The sequence below is a fragment of the Mastomys coucha genome, unplaced genomic scaffold (genome assembly GCF_008632895.1).
Source record: "Mastomys coucha isolate ucsf_1 unplaced genomic scaffold, UCSF_Mcou_1 pScaffold14, whole genome shotgun sequence".
Classification (NCBI taxonomy): Eukaryota; Metazoa; Chordata; class Mammalia; order Rodentia; family Muridae; genus Mastomys; species Mastomys coucha.
In genome coordinates this window covers 118944568-118962322 of record NW_022196896.1, presented here as the reverse complement: position 1 = coordinate 118962322, position 17755 = coordinate 118944568, and the positions used below count along the sequence as shown (strand labels likewise).

The 17755-nt window shown below is 51.3% G+C and overlaps 2 protein-coding genes across 9 annotated transcripts in view; one reads left to right on the top strand and one right to left on the bottom strand.

Annotated features, from left to right (window-relative positions):
* The window catches only part of Sned1 (sushi, nidogen and EGF like domains 1), a 63625-nt gene that overhangs the window by 11704 nt on the left and 34166 nt on the right, over positions 1 to 17755 (bottom strand). For 4 of the 5 annotated variants that reach the window (XR_004118014.1, XR_004118015.1, XM_031368478.1 and 1 more), the window contains 18 exons: positions 17507 to 17611; positions 17287 to 17400; positions 16653 to 16769; positions 15281 to 15397; positions 14984 to 15100; positions 14739 to 14852; positions 13962 to 14135; positions 8768 to 8881; positions 8041 to 8154; positions 7621 to 7734; positions 6987 to 7100; positions 6375 to 6671; positions 5962 to 6145; positions 5662 to 5774; positions 4681 to 4962; positions 3309 to 3453; positions 3028 to 3110; positions 2150 to 2245 (listed from right to left, as the gene is read on the bottom strand). Coding sequence is in view for 2 of the 5 variants with exons in the window: in XM_031368478.1 (XP_031224338.1) it covers positions 2150 to 2245; positions 3028 to 3110; positions 3309 to 3453; positions 4681 to 4962; positions 5662 to 5774; positions 5962 to 6145; positions 6375 to 6671; positions 6987 to 7100; positions 7621 to 7734; positions 8041 to 8154; positions 8768 to 8881; positions 13962 to 14135; positions 14739 to 14852; positions 14984 to 15100; positions 15281 to 15397; positions 16653 to 16769; positions 17287 to 17400; positions 17507 to 17611 (2514 nt within the window). In the remaining 3 variants the exon portion in view is untranslated. Of the gene's footprint in view, positions 1 to 2149; positions 2256 to 3027; positions 3111 to 3308; positions 3454 to 4680; positions 4963 to 5661; positions 5775 to 5961; positions 6146 to 6374; positions 6672 to 6986; positions 7101 to 7620; positions 7735 to 8040; positions 8155 to 8767; positions 8882 to 13961; positions 14136 to 14738; positions 14853 to 14983; positions 15101 to 15280; positions 15398 to 16652; positions 16770 to 17286; positions 17401 to 17506; positions 17612 to 17755 lie in introns of all 5 variants that reach the window. The other variant, XR_004118016.1, reaches the window with a different exon arrangement.
* Positions 1 to 17755, top strand: part of Mterf4 (mitochondrial transcription termination factor 4) — a 60474-nt gene that overhangs the window by 16815 nt on the left and 25904 nt on the right. The window contains exon 4 of one of the 4 annotated variants that reach the window (XM_031368482.1): positions 13817 to 14617. The exons of the other annotated variants lie outside the window; for them this stretch is intronic. Coding sequence (XP_031224342.1) covers positions 13817 to 13849 — 33 coding nt within the window. The 3' untranslated portion in view covers positions 13850 to 14617. Of the gene's footprint in view, positions 1 to 13816; positions 14618 to 17755 lie in introns of those variants that run through there. 4 annotated transcript variants of the gene reach the window in all.

Genomic DNA, 17755 nt, shown 5'->3' with positions numbered 1-17755 from the left:
AGGGAGGGAGGGAGGGAGAGAGCTCCTTTGATTCAGGCAGTGAATTGGGTGTGTAGGGTGTGGTAGCACCTTGTGGCAGGACATTGTGCTGTCCCCTATGGATGACTTCTACAGCAAAGCTATTCAAGCCTTGTACTTGGCTGCTGTTGTGGGGATGGTGCCTGCTTATCCTTCTGGTAGAAGCCAGATAGTGGTGACTAAGGGGATAAACCATAATAAGCCAGAAATCCTGCTTCTGGAGTGAGGCATGGAGGGAAAACCAGGAGAATATATCTAGGATTAGCATTTGCTTTTTCATTCTTGCCCTTGAGGTCCCTCATCCCAGGATGGCTGCTGTGGGACCCTCCCTCCTCTCCATAGATTCTCCCTGGGATTTGAAGGTACAACCCTGACCTGCAAAGTTGTTTAGTGAGGAAACAAGCTTTGGGAACATTAGTGTGCTTCAGGGGCTCCCGAGGGCCTTTTGGGGGATACACTTTTACTCAAGGAAGGGAAGTCCAACTCTTCCAGAGAAAAGGATCAGATGACCTACAAGGAGACAAGAATAAGACTGGACACCAGATGATGATGGAGAGAGGAATCTGGACCTGGCATCCTATGTCCTGCTGAAGAATCCTTTACACGTGAGAGCTGATAAATGTTTATGGCAAACATGGCCTTCGGAGGTTGTTTGCAAGTACCTTGTTGCACTAGACAAAGCCAGCATACAGAGAATGAAGGGCGATTGAAAGAAAGCTTGAGGCTCCTCAGAGGTCCTACAGTGTGTAAGTTCACACCAAGGCCACTGGCATTGAGGTGGATGAGTTGGCTCACAGGAGGGAAAACGTTGGAACAAAGGAGACAGAATGGACCCATGCATGTTTGGACACTTGATTCAGGTGACTGAGAGCTGGGACTCTCTTTATTGTAATGTGTGACATCCCCACCCCTTTGCCCCATCCAGCCACTCCAAGACTAAGGACTCAGACAGAGCTTAGGATGGAGGTGGACCACATGGAAGTCCAGGAGAAAAACCACAAGACAAAGTTTCCAGCCAGATTCTAGCATGGGCCTGGCTCCAGAATTATTAAAGGCAACCAAACTGACAGAGAAGGACGGACGGCATGGGTGTGATATAAATCAAAGGTCATGATTAGTTTTGTGTCTGAGGCCTTAAGGGATTCTTTTTCTTGTGATATCACTGAAATGTGCTCCACTGCAGTGTGACAGTAGCCTTGGGGCCACTTGGATTTCTTTTTGAGATGGAATCCAGGAGACTGAACCCACAGGGAAAACAGCCTGTTCTGGGCTTTTATGAAAGGGGACATCTGGTACTCACAGGGGCTATGTATCACAGACTATCCAGTGAGCCTGTTTTATCCCCCTCAAAAAGCAGGACAAACTGTGGTAAGGAGTGTTTCGATGCTGCAGCATGCACAGCCACCTTCCCAGTGTACACAGGTGTCCCGGGTCGGGGAGAGTACTGAATTCATGATCAGTGGGCCCCTCTGCTTTTGCCTCTGGCACTGTAACACCCTTAATATAAACAGGTGTCCTTCTAGGACAGGCTTCCAGGTGAGGTCACCTCAGGCTTACGCTTTCCTCCATGTACTCTCCGTCTGAGTCTCTGGTGTGACTCAGAAGGAGGAAGGACCTCTGGGCCTAACCCATAATCCCTAGAGGGACAGAGCAAGAGTCTGACCGTTGAAGGAGCGTCTGTTTGCACTGCTAACTACTTGCCCAGAGGTGCTGGAAACACACCTGGTGCTATGTGGGGACAGAACAGTCCAGGCTACGAGTAGCCCTACATGTGGCCAAGCTTGGGGTGCCATTCCTCCAGCCAGGGCTTGCTCAGTGGCCACTCTTCACTGATTTTCCCCTGACTCGGTACCTCCTCTATGAAGAAGTGAGCTGGGTGGCCTGAAGTGGATCTCCAGGGTGGGTGAGGAGCAAGGTGAGGGGGATTACTGGAAATGAGGATAGATCAGTCTTCCTAAGACAGATCCTGGGTGTGTCCTGGGTGTTCTCTAGTCTCTCACTTATGAAGTGGGGGATTGTGTCCCGGCTGGGGTGCCAACTGCCTCTTGGGTAGACCCTGTGCCTCTCAGCTTCCCACTGTGGTAGCTGTGAAGAACAACCAGCCCCCTTCCCTCCCACGCACGTAACTTACTTTCTGTGTCTTTGCTGCTGTTCTTGGGTAGTTGGAGGGCCAGATGGACCTGCTCAGGGGCCTCTGTGTTCTTGAGCGGCACCGGGGTGGTGGGTTCTAGGAGAAGCTAAGGGTGACCACATGGCCCTTGCTTCATGCCCATTGATTTCATCTACTGGTAATAATCATTGTGGCCCCAGCTGTCCCCAGCTGTCCCCCGTGGAGGCTGGGCCTCATTTTCCCTGCCCCGCTGAAAGCTGGCTTTTCTACTTTCCTGAAGCTGCTTCCTTAAGTGGCCTCTCTCTCCTTCCCAGGGTCGGGTTCTCCTTTCCTTCCCCTCAGCCATGCTCTCTGAGGAGTGGGAACCGGGGCTTCTCTTCCTTATCAGCATCTTCAGCCATCTGGGTTCTTGGCCCCTTCTGCAAGCCATCCCTACAGAACTTATCTCTGCCCCTAGGCATTTTCTCTTGGCCCATTCATCTGCAAGTCTGGTGATCCCAACCTTGGAACTTCCTATCTCACCCTGCCCACCCCCTCCCCAGGCATCCTTCTCTCACATCTAGACTTGGTGTCCCCTCTCTTGTCACTGCCTGTCCACTCATGCCCTCTGCTCTCTGCCCTTGAGCATTCAGTCGCCATAGCTGGGGAATCCCATGTGGTTAGGGGTCCTGGCCTCTCCCAGGCAGACTCAGGGACTGGTAGGAGCATTTCCTGCTACTCTAGAAGCCTAAAACCTCACACACGGCCAGGACTGAGGTTGCTACTAGATCCAGGACCCACCGGCCAGTGCAATTTAAACCCAGATTTTAAAGATCTCAACATATTTTATGCCAGGGATAAGGGTAGTGAGGCCACTAGGGTTGCTACCAGGTTGGTACCAGGAAGTTTGCAATACGCACGTGATCTCACAGTTACTGCTCTGCTGGGCAAGCCACCAAACCTGGCACTCACTCTTCCTCTTCCGTCTACAAGCTCTGAGAACCTGCAACAGGGCAGGGGGGGTCATGGGTTGAGTGCAGACTAAGGGACCCCAGCTGGCGCTAGGGTGTGTACAGGGCAGGAGGGTCATGGGTTGAGTGCAGACTAAGGGGCCCCAGCTGGCACTAGGGTGTGTACAGGGCAGGAGGGTCATGGGTTGAGTGCAGACTAAGGGACCCCGGGCTAGCGCTAGGGTGTGTACCTGGGTGGCTGAGTTGGTGTTTCAGGGGCACTGTGGTCATTGAGCAGGCGCAGCTCTGGCAGGCGCACAGGGGCTGGCCTATTTCTAAGCATCCGTGAATGGTGTCCTCCCTGGTGCCAGCGTCTCTCAGTGCCATCCCTGGGAGCTGCCAAAAAAGAAGAAAGGGGAGTAGCCACAAACTAGGTTTCCTAGTGTTCCTGTCTCTGCCCCCACTGCAGAAGTGGCAGCTCACACCCAGCCCTGCCCTGCTTAGGCACGGGCAGAGAGGGGTACACATTGCCTAAAAAGCCTGTGTCACTGGTTTTACCTTTCTAAGCAGAGGCCATGCATTTATGCTGCAACAGAAAACACTGGCCTGAAAGGCCAGCTCCCCGCCACTCCCTAGCAAAGTCCTGATTTGCTAAGTGGAGGCTAGACTGTGGATCACAGCCCTGCAGATCAACAGTTCTGCTGGGCAGCTTTCCTACAGACAGGCCCTTACCACCTTTAAGTGTCCCTTCAGCCTCTCAAGCTAGGTGACTTCCTTCCTTCTCCATCTGCCTCATCCTGACTCTGACAGGCTCCTAGGGAGACCCCCACCTGTCTTTTTGCCTGGCAGGTATGCCTGGAGCTCAGCTGGTAGAATGGCAGGGTTGGATCTGAGAATTAGCACAACATATAAGCACTGCCTTCACTGTATGTCCACAAAGCAGCCCCATGGACTGAGAGGAGAGGAGGAGGAGCCCAGGGAGGCCAGGAGTGGAGCCCCACTCTCTTGGAGCGTACTGGCCCTACTCTGAGAACCTGCTGTCTTGTCCTTGAGCACCTCTGCTTGTCTTCTCACTGAGTTCTCTCCCTGCATTCCTCAAATTCTTTTCACATGGCACCTCATGTAAGGTTTGAGCATAAAGGGCATGCAGGACACTTTTGGGTTCCAGTAGAGTACCCTGTCACCCTTGGGAATAGACTCAGGTTGTTAATGTGGCCACCTGAATGTCTACACCCCAGCCTTGCCTTTTGTGCTTCTCTGTCCAGGTGTTCCTTCCTGCCCTCCCCAGCCACTTGTAGTTTCTTGCCTCCCTCTCTGGTGCTCATGTCCTTTTGGCTAAGGCCTGGGCCTCTGCATTGCTGCCTACTTGGTAGCTCTTTCATGGTGAGGTCCTGCAGTTGCCTGTAACCCTGCTGGGATTAGACTGGTAAAACAGAGTAAGACGAGGCTCATGCTATCAGTTGTCCTTCCTTACCCTATGCCTGGGTCTCGGTTCCCAGGAATGGCCCATGCAGGTTGTCTACGCTGCCTCTTCTGGGCAAGGGTCCCACACCCCAAGAGCAGCAAGCAGTCCAAATGTTTGGTATGAACAACTCCCCAGGCCCCTCCTGTCATGGAACTCACAGGTGATGATGTAGAGGTGCGCAGGCTCACTGTGCAGCTGGCCCTGCTCTGTGCTCTGCACAGCTGTAACTGAGAGCTGGTACCGTCGACCTGGCATCAGATCACGCACCGTATAGGACACCAGCTTCCCATTGGGGATGTAGCGGCTCTTGGTACTCTGACTGGTGGTCACATTGATGACATAAGCCTCCAGTGAGATACCTGGAGCAGGGTTGTCCCAGACCATATGGGCAGAGGTAGCTGTGACTCGAGAGGCAGTCAGGTTTGCTGGAGGCAAAGGTCCTGGATGAGGAATGGACAGAAGGAGGGGGTGAGAGGTCAAAGGGCATCTGGTGAAACATCACCTAAGGTCTGCAAGGGATCTGGAGCTGCATCTGAAGTCAGCCTTGGTTACTACTGACACTGTCATCCTGGCCAGTGCTGTCATCCTGTCATCTTGGGGGTGGCACAGGGATCCTGTATGCAGAAGCTAGGTCATGCCTCCAGCATGCCTCCCTAAATATCTGAGGGCCACAGATGGGCAGTCCTGAGTCTGGGAGGCACGGAGTTGTACCTAGTAGTCATCTTGCTTCATAAATCCCCTCTGCTCTCATATTCCCTTCTCACAGATCATACAACAGGAAGGACACATGGACCAGTAATACCAAGAAATGTAGCCATTGTGGGCTGGTCACATGACTTCAAAGCCCTGTGACATAATCCCTGCTTGCTCCTTGAACTCTGATGTATTTATTCCTTGGGAGACATACTGAGGATCATCTTGCCGTATTCAGGTGCTGGGGCAGTCTTGAACAATGTCTCTGGCAGAAGGCTTCTTTCCCTCTGCCCGTCCAAGTGAAGAAATCTCAAGGAGGTCAGGGTCTGAGTTTACAGTGTAAGGACACTTTGGGCAGGATAGGATGCCCAGGAGGGAAGAAGCCCTGGGTCCAGAGGGCACCATAGGGGAGAGAGTACTGAAGGCAGAAACTGCCTGCTGCTTACGGGTCCACACGTTCAGCGGAGCTGAAGCCAGGCTCTCAGTAGGATATTCGGCTCCTCCAGGCCCACTGAGGGTGGTTAGCCTCACACTGTACCTTCTCCCTGGCAGCAGGTCCCTGTCAGGGCAGACAAGGAGGAGAGGAGCATCTAGGGGTTGACTCTAAATGACCGGGAGTCCTCAGCTGCTAGTGGTCCTGGCTGCCTCTGTGAGGGGCAGTTCAGGTCCCAGCCCCACCCAGGTGATGGATGGCAGGTACATAAAGAACACTCTGGACCCCTTATTCCTGAGGCATCTCCTCTTACCCAAATGTGAGGTGGTCCACACTCCTGTCCACCTCAGTGGACTGGACCGCAGAGGCCTCGGGATAGAGGATGGACACTCGGACCCTGCTGACGGTGGCATGCTGGATCCTGTGAAGAGCCCACTGCACTGAGATGGCAGTGGCTGAAATGTTGGTGACCTCAAAGTCTTCAATAGGGCGGGGTCCTGCGGGGCGATAAGCTGCTCAGCCGATGCTACCCACCCCACCTGCTCCTCCCCACCCAGCCCAGTGCCTGCTTCTTTCTACCCAAGCCTTTCTCTGATCCACCCTTCTGGTTATTGCGCCCTTCCCTGTAGGAAAGGCAGCCCCCCACACAGAGCTGTCTGCTGAACCATGGGTAGGGAACAGGGTCCTCTTCTGGGCAGCAGTGGCCCACCACCCTCAGAAACTCACGGGTGCGGGTGAGCAGTGCTGCAGGCCTGCTGATGTCATTTTTGTTGTTCGTGTTTCTCTTGACTGAGAAAACGGAGATATTGTAGGCACGACCGGCTGCTAGGGCCCGAAGCTGGTGAGAGGAGCGGCTCCGGTCCACGAAGTCGGTGCGCCGGGAAGATCCGTCCGAGGAGGCATAGGTGACCGCATAGCCATCCAGTACCTGCCTGGCCGTGGAGCCCTCAGGTGGGCTCCAGGAGATGGAGACCCCACTCTCCTCCACCCTTTCTACCCTGAGGGCTGTTGGTGGGAGGAGCTCTTCAGGGTTGCACCAAACACAAAGGGGGTGGAGGGGTTAGCCTTTAAGCATGAAAGAGTAGCTCCCAGTCAAGTCACCTAGATTGGCCCTGGGGCCTGGTCACCCAGGTCGTTCCTAGCAGGGAGCCTTCTCACTTGGGCAGCCAAGGCCCTCTGGAGGTTTGCATTTCTACATATGTGGCTGTTGGCGCCCCCTCCCTGCTCTGAAGGGGACCTAGGTCAGCAGCTTTCTGCCCATCTTTCCCACTTGGCCCCTGGCCTACCTTCAGGCCCCCTTGCTCCTCCATCCTCCTTCCCGGAGCTCCTGGCCCTCACCTTTGGTGCAGTCCTTGCCTGTGTAGCCCACTTTGCAGGTACAGCTGTGGGACCCGTTGCTGGCCAAGCAGTAGCCGCGGCCCCCACAGGGGCTAGAGAAGCAGGGGTCACTCACTGAGGGGGAAATAACATTGAGGGTGGAGTTGGGGTTTTCTTGTACCTCGGCTTCTTGTTGGCATAGGTGGCATGGGTTAGGGAGGGGTGGGGTAGTGTCATGGCGTCTGCTATCTCTTTGCCTTTCAAGCTAAGTCTGCCAGGCACTGTATGGCCAAAACAAGCTTGGCTCTAGGTTGGTGCTCCAACCTAGAGAGGGACCAGAACACTGATGGGGAGCACTCTGGTGTTGGGCATGATGGGCAAGGATAAACTGCTGTGGGTGCCTGTGTCCTGAAAGGCCTGGCCAAGGGTCCTATCGTGTGCTTATCGGGAAAAGGGTTTTCCATGAAAAGGACAGTGAGTGTGGGGCTCTGGGGGTGCAAGCCCAGCTTGTCCAGGGATAACAGAGCCAGTTAAGGTGGGCGTGAGGCTATGGACTGAGCATGTGTTCCTGGAAGTGGAAGTGGAGGAAGATTAAGGCAGCAAACGGGGTACCAAGGAGACCAGACGGCCAAGGAAGGCCTCTGGGACATCCTACCTGTCTCACAGTTGTAGCCAAAGAAGCCCTCTGGACACACACACAGGTAGGCCCCACCACCGTCCTCACAGCGGCCTCCGTGCTGGCAGGGGCTGGAGGCACAGGCATCCACCTCTGGAGAACACCCAAAGGGTTGGCCCGAGCTGCAGGGAGGGACTCTGGGGGAGGGAGGAGAGGACAGCGGGAAGAAGGGATAGGGGGAGGCAAGGAGCAATGGCCAGGAGAGGGGTATGGCACACCTGTGGGTAGGAGGGGCTCTCAGGGACCCCCCCCCCACCCAGTTTCCTTCCTCCCTCCAGGTCACCACAGCCTTGGGGGTTTCTCTCTCTGGGTGGCTTGTCCAGCAAGAGGGTGGCTCCTGCTTCCCCTCTGATCTCCCAGCAGCCCAGGTTCTGTGGGACCCACCTGAAAGAACCCTACCTGTTTCACAGTGGATTCCAACAAAACCTTCAGGGCACTGGCAGATGAAAGCCCCGGGAAGGTCCCTGCAGGCGCCTCCATTTCTGCAGGGCTGTGCTTGGCACTCGTCTGTCTCTGCACAGACAGGATGGCACTGACTCATATGAGAATCTCCTGCATGTCCCCCAGGATTCTATTTACTACCTGATGATCAGCAAGGCCCTGGGCCTCAGTGCCTGGGTGCTCTACTCTGGACCACAGCCTTTCTTGTGTCACAGCCACTGCTCCTCCATAGTTGGTTTGGTGCCCATTTCCAACACATAACATCCTCACTGCTGCTTCTGTGCGTGCTCCATGCTCCCTAACATCACAACTGGAAGCAGCTCCTATGCTTTGCCCTTCCGGAAGCCAGGGCACAAGGGATGCAGGTCTTACCCTGCCATATATTGGTCAGGCCTCTGCTCCCTCCAGTAATGGCAGCACCAGGTGTCAAGGGCTGCGACCTGCCCATCTTCTCTGCCCCATCCCCAGGCCTGCCTCTGGTGCAAGGCCCAGTGATTTTCAGATGAGCTCTCAGTCTTCAAGGCAAGAGGGGCAGAGAGCTTTTAAAATCTATCCTGGCCAGCAGAATGGCCCTAAGAGAGCACGCAGTGAGTGTGATGGTTATTTAGACAGTTTGTCTATGGGAAGGATGGTGTGACAAGGTGGCCATGGCTGGGAACCCCAGGGCCCTCAGCAGACCTCTTACCTAGCTCACAGTGGACTCCTTCATACCCCGGGCTGCAGAGGCACTGGTAACCAGCAACCAGGTCCTGGCAGGAGCCTCCATGCAGGCATGGCTGAGACCGGCACTCATCTACTTCTAAGGACAGACCCCAAGAACAAAACAAGGTGGCCGTTATTCTAGATGAAAATGGATAGGAAGTAGCCCCGCTGCTCTGGGCAAGTTTACAATATGTCTTGATACATAAAGAAGCCGAACCAGGGTTATCCTTGGAGATCTCATGCCTGCTCGGGTCTGTGAAATGGCTAGGTTGCTCCTGAACCTCTCAAGGGCTTCATCCCCACAGCCTGCGAGATTTGGAAGGATCCTACTATTTCTGTCTATGGCCCACATGTGAAGCCAGCAGGCTTGTGGAGGCTGTCTGTAGGTCCACCATCTGCTGCTTTTCCTGGAAGTTGTGCTCCTGAATTTGAATGTTCACTTTGAGAAAAGTCTAATCTTACACTTAAGAGGTAAATGAATGGTGGGGACTGGAGAGGCAGTTAAGGACATTTTATTATCCTTGCAGAGGACTCAGGTTGGAGTCCCAGCATTCATGTGGTGGCTCTGTAATGCCAGTTTCAGAGGCTCTAATGCCCACTTCTTTTCTCCTCAGCCCCCTACATGGTATACATACATAAATGTAGGCAAAACACTCATATACACAAAATAAAAATAGAAATCTAAACAATTATTTTTAAAAAGAATTAAATAGACTGGCCATGTTGAGACCAGAAGCCAGAGTGGTATTTACCCATCGCCTTTTGGGTCCCTCCCCTCCCCCATTCAACGCCATGCTGTGTCTGTCATTTCTTTCTCTCTTTAAAATTATTTTTTTAATTTATTTTTTAAGACAGGATTTCACTATGTAGCCATGGATGGCCAATAACTCTTTTTGTAGACTAGGCTGGCTTGAACTCATGGGGATCCTCCTGCCTACCCCCTACCCCTGGAGTGTTGACATTAAAGACGTGTGCCACACCCACCCTAAAATTAGTTGTTAAAGTTTGATGAGTTGCCTAAACAAGACACAACTTTTGTTGCTTCTGAACTTTGCCAACAGAGTGCCGTGAGAAGCCTTCTTCCTCACCCTCTGCTTCATGGGTAGGAGACGCCCACATCTCTGTGGGACTCCACGGCTCACTGCTCGATGCTGTTTAATGCTCCATGGTTGCTGTCGTCATATTTTATCCGTTCTCATTTGGTGAGCATTTGTGTTGGTTCCAGATTTTTTGTGTGGGGTTTCTCCACATATCCTGGTGTTGATAGGTGAGTTTCTTAAGTTTATTGGGAAATGGCGTGGTTCAGACATAGGCCGCACTGGCCGTCACCTGAACAAGCACATTGCCAAATCATTTCCATGTGCTTCTGGCAACTTATACAGAGTCCCTCTGTAACTGACAAGACATTTTGTTGTCCACGTTCTCACCGATAGACTTCCAAACTTCCAATAGATGCAGAAAGCTGTTGGATATGCACATTTTCCTGATTACTGGGAAGTGAAATACCCATTCTCATGTTCATTGGCCTCATATAGTTCTCCTTCCATAGATGTATATGTATCTGTTTTGCCTGTTTCTCTATTGGGCTTATTTTCATTCCTATTCATTGATGTTCTCCAAGTAGTCTTGATGTTAGTGCTCTCTCTCTCTCTTTTCACTTGTTTATATTCACATGTATGCATTTTCTCATGTTCTAGGTTTTATTTAAGTTTTCCAAAAGTTAAGTTTTAAGTTCCTAATTTTTATATACCCAAATTTGTCCATTTATTTCTTTGATAATTTTGTGTGTGTGTGTGTGTCCCAAGGGATCTTTCTATATTTGAGTAAAAAAGATGTATACCTATATTTCCTCCACAAAAATAACCTTTAAGTCTCTGGTCCACTAGGAATCAGTCACCGTGAGTGCTGACTGGAAACAAATGTCCTGATTTTCAAATGCATACCCATGTGGTTCCATCTGCTGGGAGCATTTCCCCTGTGTGTTCTTGGCAGATTTTAGTTTTAGTATTTACATAGAATTCTTCTCACACACACAGAAGCTACGGAGCCAATGCTGTGGTGCACAGCACTGTTCCACGGCCTTTTCCAAAGATTCCCAGTGAGACTGTGGGATCTGAGGTGCATGGGTCACCTCATCTCCTGCAATCTCGTTCATCCATGGGTGATGCCGGTGGCTTCCCTTGCTCAGGGCCTTCTGTGCACACGGCTGACATCTGTGCTCCTCCCGCCCTTCCTGATGGCTATGCCTTCTGTTGCAGGGTCTCACCTTAGCAGTGTCCAGGACATCCTGGGCAGCATGGGAAAGCAGTGGCTGAGTAACCTTTCCCAGTGGTGGACAGTCTTTGTCAGTATGGTTTGCTAGCTGTATGTTTTTCATAGATTCTCTTAATCTGATTGAAGAAAAAAATCTTATGTTTTTAGTTGATGAAGAGTTACTTTATAGTAGTTAAGTTCTGCTAAGTGATTTTTTTCCCGTGGCAAACGAGAATCACGTTTTCTCCCATTTCCTAATATTGTGGATACAGACTCATCTTCAGATATTGTGTCAACCTATGTTCATGAAATAAGTCCCACTTGCTCGTGACAACATTATTCTTTTACATAATACCAGCTTTGATTTTGTAATAGTTCCTGAACATTTTAAATCTATGTCCTCAGTAATATTAGCCTATAATCTCAAATTTTATAATGTCTATCTACTTTGGAATTGAGGGAATACTATTCTCACCAAATGGTCTCTGCCATTTGAAATTAACTTCTCATAACTTGTAGTTCACTTAAAATAACACTTTTTCCCCTCTGGCTTACAGCTTGTTAAATTTTGTTACACTGTGAAGTAAAATGCCCACCTTCCCCCTGTTGTGCCCATCCTGTTGGAAATTTAATCTAGCCTATCCCGATAATTATCTAAATGTTGCAGTTTTTAGTTCAGAATCTCTTATTTTGTCATTTAAATTTCTTTATTATCTCATTCTCTTAGCTTTTTAAAAAAAATATTTTTATAGTGGCATTTTAAAAATCCTTGCTTGTGATTTCCAATATCTGGGACATCTGTAATTCTGTTTCAATAGTTTAATTTTTAGATTATCTGTTGTAAATTCTTCTTCCCCAGTCATAGTGTAAGCAAACGCGGTACAGACCAAAGTGGAACATTTCTTCCCCGAGATAAGCAAGCTCTGTTCTCTGCCCTGCAACCTGGCTGAGCCACCTGTCCCTGATGTCACTGAGCCAGGTGCTGTTGCTGTGGGGCAGGGGTGGATTTGGTGAATAGTTTTAAGTTCTTGAGGGCTGGAGCAGGTCTCTTTCCTGCTGGACATGGGGGAGGACCTCAGCCTTGTGGGAGAATGGGATGTCTGATTTTTAGACTAGCCTGGCTTCACATGTATGTGGCAGGTTCCTGTGGGTGAGAATTGGTGGGTACGTGAGGGCTTTCTGTGAACTTGGTTTCTCTGACTCAAGAGTATGGCTGGTTTCCTCTGCCCTCTCACCCCCTGCTCATGGTGTGTCTCTGCCCTGAGATAAAAGTGCCAGCAGCCTTTCTCATACAGAAAAGGATACATGAAATTCCGGATCCTCAGCTTTCCAGGATAACAGGTGCGATTCTTCCTGTCTCATGGTGTTTACCTTCACACTTCAACCGGGGTGACTGTCCTGTCACCTAAGTGCATCTGAAAGGAACCTTCGCTCTCCCCTCTGATGTCTGTGGTAAGAGTGCTGATGGCAGTGTGATTCCATTCCCCTGCTAGTCAAGGTCCCTCTGTTATCTCGTGATGCTCTGCTGTCTCAGGCTTGGTGCTGTGTCCCCACTGGGATCTCTAAGTGCTCGTGTGCACAGTCTCATCCTCTTCTTCCTGGGGACGCTCTCCCAACTGACTGTCAACCCACTGACTGACTCTTTAGCTACACCCACTTATACATTATGTCGGTTGTTTCAATTATTGTGGTTTAAAGTCTCATCTTTATACTTGCCTTTACAGTGTGATTTACTGACCCAGATGTATCTGTCCAGTGCCATATTAACTTCTGAGTACTGTCACTATATCTGGCGCAATATAAAATGCATGGAGCTGATGAATAGGTCCGTGTTTGTCCATCGTCTATATTGTGGCAGCTGCTGTGTGGATGTCCATCACTGCTTTTAGAGATGCCTGAGCTTCTCAGGACCTAGTTTCCTTGATGGAACGCCCTCCTCTTCAGGGCGCCTGCCATGCCTGACAATGTGCTGAGCAGCAGAACTGGGAGGTGCTCTTCTGAGAAGCACACAGGAACCCTGGGCTAGGGAAGGCAGGAGCAGAGGGTAGATGCCTGCGGCTGGGTACATCTCTTCAGAACTTTATCCTGGTAGGGCCACACAGTGGGATGAGCTGCTCCAGGCATCTGGGAAATGGTCATTGTCCTAAGTGCTGTCCCTCCTTTTGTTTCACGAGAACTGTGTTATGATCACACAGTTCCTGATGACAGAGCTGAACATACAGCTTGATACGTTGGTGCTTGATGACTTGCAGCCATGCTGAGAGCTTCACAGCCAGTGTTTCTATCAGAGTGACTCTGTCCCCAGGACAGGAGCCATGGCTGGAACCCTGGAGATGATGTCATCTGGATGAGCCCCCTCTCTAATGCATATGTACATGGTAGCTAGGGTTTTGTTTAAATTAACTGGATTCCACAGGTTTGGGTGGGGCCCTGAACTGATTTCTGCTTTTTTTTGTTTGTTTGTTTCTTTGAGACAGGGTTTCTCTGTGTAGCCCTGGCTGTCCTGGAACTCATTTTGTAGACCAGACTGTCCTCAAACTCAGAAATCTGCCTGCCTCTGCCTCCCAAGTGCTGGGATTAAAGGCGTGCGCCACCACCACCTGGTGTTGACTTTTGCTTTCTTAGGACCCTGACCTTGGATATAGTCTTGGCCTCAGCTGCTTTATCTGCATTGTGGGTTTGCAGCTCTTTGATCTGTTCTTGGTTGCTCTGAGGACAAGAAAGCCCTGTACAGGAATAGCCCAGAACAAAGCTGATACTAATCACCTTGTCTCCACAGGACCGACAGCCTCCATTCAAAGAGAGGAGTTGAGGGAGGGGCTTGTGCTCAGGCTCTGTACAACTTCATATGGTTGTGAGAAGAGGATATTGGTCCTGCCTACCCACCCACCCACCCACCCATCCCTGAGAGCCCACAGAATCACCAATGCACTGGGGAGGCTGGCTCCAGACACCTTGTGGCTGACAGACACGCATATGGCTGAGGGCACTCAGGCTGAAGCCGGGGCTACATGTGTACAGGGCCACTGAGCCCATGCGAGTTCCGTTGAAGCGCATGGTAGCATGCTTCACCTCCTCAGGGTGACCACAGTCCACCTCTGCAAGAGAACATCAGCATGTCCTGAGTGAGCATCACGGTACCCACTTGGTCCAGTCTCTGTCCTTCCATGTGACCAGTGGGCCTGGCTTTCCTACCACCCACTCAAGGAGACAGTGTTTGGCTTTTGGGGGCTGGCACCTCAGAAACTGATTTCCCCTTTTCCCTCTTTGATGGCCCGATTGAGACTAGTCCGCATAGGCTCATATATTTGAGTACCTGGTCCCCAGTTGGTGGAGCTGTTGGGGAAGGATTAGAAGCTATGGCTTTGTTGGAGGAGGTGTATCACTGGAGGCGGGCTTTGAGATTTCAAAAGCCTATTCCATTCCCAGTTAGTGCTTTCTGACTCATGCTTGTAATATTGGGATGTAAGCTCTTAGCTACTGCTCCAGCACCATGCCTGCCTGACGTCATGCTCCCCACCGTGACAGTCACAGACTCACCCCTGAACTGTAAGCCCCCATAAACTCTTCTATAAGTTGCCTTGGTCATGGTGCTTTGTCACAGCAGTAGGACAGTATCTAAGACACCATCCCTACCCTGCCCGGCTCTTAGGGGATCAGGAAAAGATGCCATGCTCCCAGCCCACCCACCTAACTCTCACCTGCCTGACACCGGTGCCCTGTATACCCTGGATGGCAGTGGCAGGAGAAATCTGTTCCTAGATCCTCACAGGTACCTCCATTCATACATGGGCTCCGGAAGCAGGGTGAAGGGGCTGCAAGAACACAGAAGGCCCATTCACCATGAGGCCCTCTGTATTTCTGCACTCAGCTCCCCTGCCACCCCTCCCAGCCCTGCCCTGCCCATGTGTGCCAAGGACAAAACCCCTGGCTGCTTCCCACCTACCTATCTCACAGTGACGTCCAGAGAAGCCTGGAGGGCAATCACACTTGTATTTGCCAATGTAGTGGAAACAAGTACCACCATTGTGACAGGGGCCAGAGGCACAGGAGTCTGGCTTTCCTGGAAGCAGAAGACACCCATCAGAGTCAAGCATCAGAGATGTCAACCTCTCCAAGTCCCATGAAGGTATTCCTGGGAGGCAGGCACGTGGTGGTCAGGAGTTGTGCAGCTGGATTCTGGCTGGCTCAGCCCTATCTCAGAGCATGTCCATCACCACCCACCCCTGCCTTGGGGCCGCACCAATCTCACAGTGTCTCCCAGTGAATCGATATGGGCAGGTACAGCGGTATTCGTCGCCCGTCTCCTTGCATGTGCCTCCATTCCGGCAGGGCCCTGAGCTGCACAGGTGTGGCCGGGCTGTGTAGAAAGACAGACAAATGGGACAGACATGAGCCAGCCTCCGAGTGGTACAAAATCCAAGTTACCACGCTCTACCTTTTCAGTCCTTTGGTACTGGGTGGACCTGAAGTCAGACCTGCTTCTCAGCTGGGCCCCAAGGCCCAACACAGCAGGAGCTAAACCAGCCAGCCTTAATGGAAGGGTACATGAAGCTCAGACTATAGGCCCCAAACCTGCCAATTCTCTCTCTGCTGGAGAATTGAGCCCCATATCACAGCAGACACACACAGGGCCCTTCCAGGATCTACTCTGGACCTCCAGCCACAGAGTTCACAGCTCTATGGGATATCCTACCCAGAGACCACACCCATCTCCAGGCCAGGCTTACAGGGCCCAGTGTCTTTCATTCATTCCTATGCCACCTCGGCAAATGCGCAGGTCTTCCTCAGGGTCCCTGATTCGAGAACGGCTCTGCAAGGGGTTTCAGAGATAACCATGCAGAGGCCTTCTCTTTAGCAACCCTCTTTGTTGCTTCAGGGACAGAAGAAGCTGTGAGGGTCTCAGTCACTTCTGTCAGAAACCTGCTCTGGGGCATGTGGTACACAGCTGGAGAGGTTGTATGGGGAGGCTCCCCGTAAATAAATCTAATCTGGTTCTCCTGACCAGCCAGGCTGTGGGATGCCCAGACTCCTGAGCTAGGTGACGAAGGCCTTCAGTCAAGGACATTCCTAAGATGCCTGGTTTGAGGTGTGTGTTATTGGGTGTTACTGCAAGAAAGGGATAGGTCCTGAGTGGCACTGGTGGCGATGCCAACACCTGCAATACGTTATGGGAGAATATTTAAATTCTAAGTGTTTAGATGTCATAAAATGTTTGTATTCTCTGTGTTAAACTAAATTTAACAAAATCATAATGAAAAAAATTTAAGTTCAGTATGATTCTAAAATCTATTAGAAAAATACCGAGGAAGAAATGAAGCCTGTTGAGACTTACACCCATCTCCCAGACCAGGACAAGTGACAAAAATAACTGTCAAAAATGGCCAGGCCAGTGCTGCTCTAAATGTGTGGAGCAAAGAATCTAAGGGAGGCTCTAGAAAGAGTGATTATCTGATGAAAGAGCGAAGGCGCACAAACAACTGTAGGCTGGGAGCTCTCCGTGGTGCTGACGGCAGAGACGGGAGGGGCACGCCCCACCCCCGCCCCGCCCCCAGCAGCGCTTCAGATCTACCCTGCCCCATCCTGCGCCCCATTTCCATCCCCTCTCTAGTCACCTTTCTCGCAGTGCCTTCCGTGGAATCCACGAGGACACTCGCACGTGTAGGAGTCCTCGTGGGCGTCACAGGAACCTCCATTAAAGCAAGGGTCTGAGTCGCAGGGCGATGGCAGAGCTGGGGGAAGAGGGGATAGGCTGTCCTGGACCACAAGCCCTTCTCAGGGTCACCTTGACCCCAAGGCCATTTAAAATACACTCTGCGTGCGTCTGGACTGTTCACCTTGGCCCTAAGCTCTCACACCCTGGAGTTTTTCCTACTCTTGATTTTAGTAACATTCAACCTTTGGGTGCAACAGGTAACTGACCCCTGGCATGATCGTCCATATAATTACACATCACTTAACTGATCAATATCTTTATACTAATGGTTTACAGTAGTGAATAGTCATCAGTCATACATAACTGTGTATGCATTAAGGCCTGAGGGAATAGCTTTCAGAGCTGTCTCTTTGTCAAAATGTTATCCCACGGGGAGTGAAGGAGACCTCTGCAACAACCTAAGTGAAGCTGTTGTCAGAGCCCCCGGCACCTGCAGGCTCTTGACGCAACCCTAGCTCTGTGGCATCACCTGCACCTTCTCCTGCTAGACACCACTGTCCAGGATCCCTGGTGGCCTGTCCCTAGCCACTCACAGTGGCTGATGTTATGGTCTGTGTGGCAGACACATAGGTAGCTTCCGCCATACTCCATGCAGTAGCCTCCATCTGGGCATTGCGTGTTCATGTTGCAGGGCGTGGCTGTGACTTCTGTGAAAGAAGAGGGTCCTTTAGTGCCCACTCATCTTCCTGGTGACCTCCCCACCAGGCCCGGTGACCCCGCTAATTTTGTCCAGGTACTATTCAAGAAACCTACCAAATTCACAGAGAAGCCCAAAGAAGCCTGGAGGACAGTGGCAGAGCGTGGTATTGGCACCCAGGCATCTGCCTCCATTCCGGCAATCACAGTCATTGAGGATTCCTGTGTGGGAAGAGAGGAGAAGCATTCATGGGTGAAAGAATGTGGTCCCTTTTTCCTAATCCTGGACAATCCTGGGCACCCTCCCCACAAAACTACTGAACACACACACAGAGAGAGAGAGAGAGAGAGAGAGAGAGAGAGAGA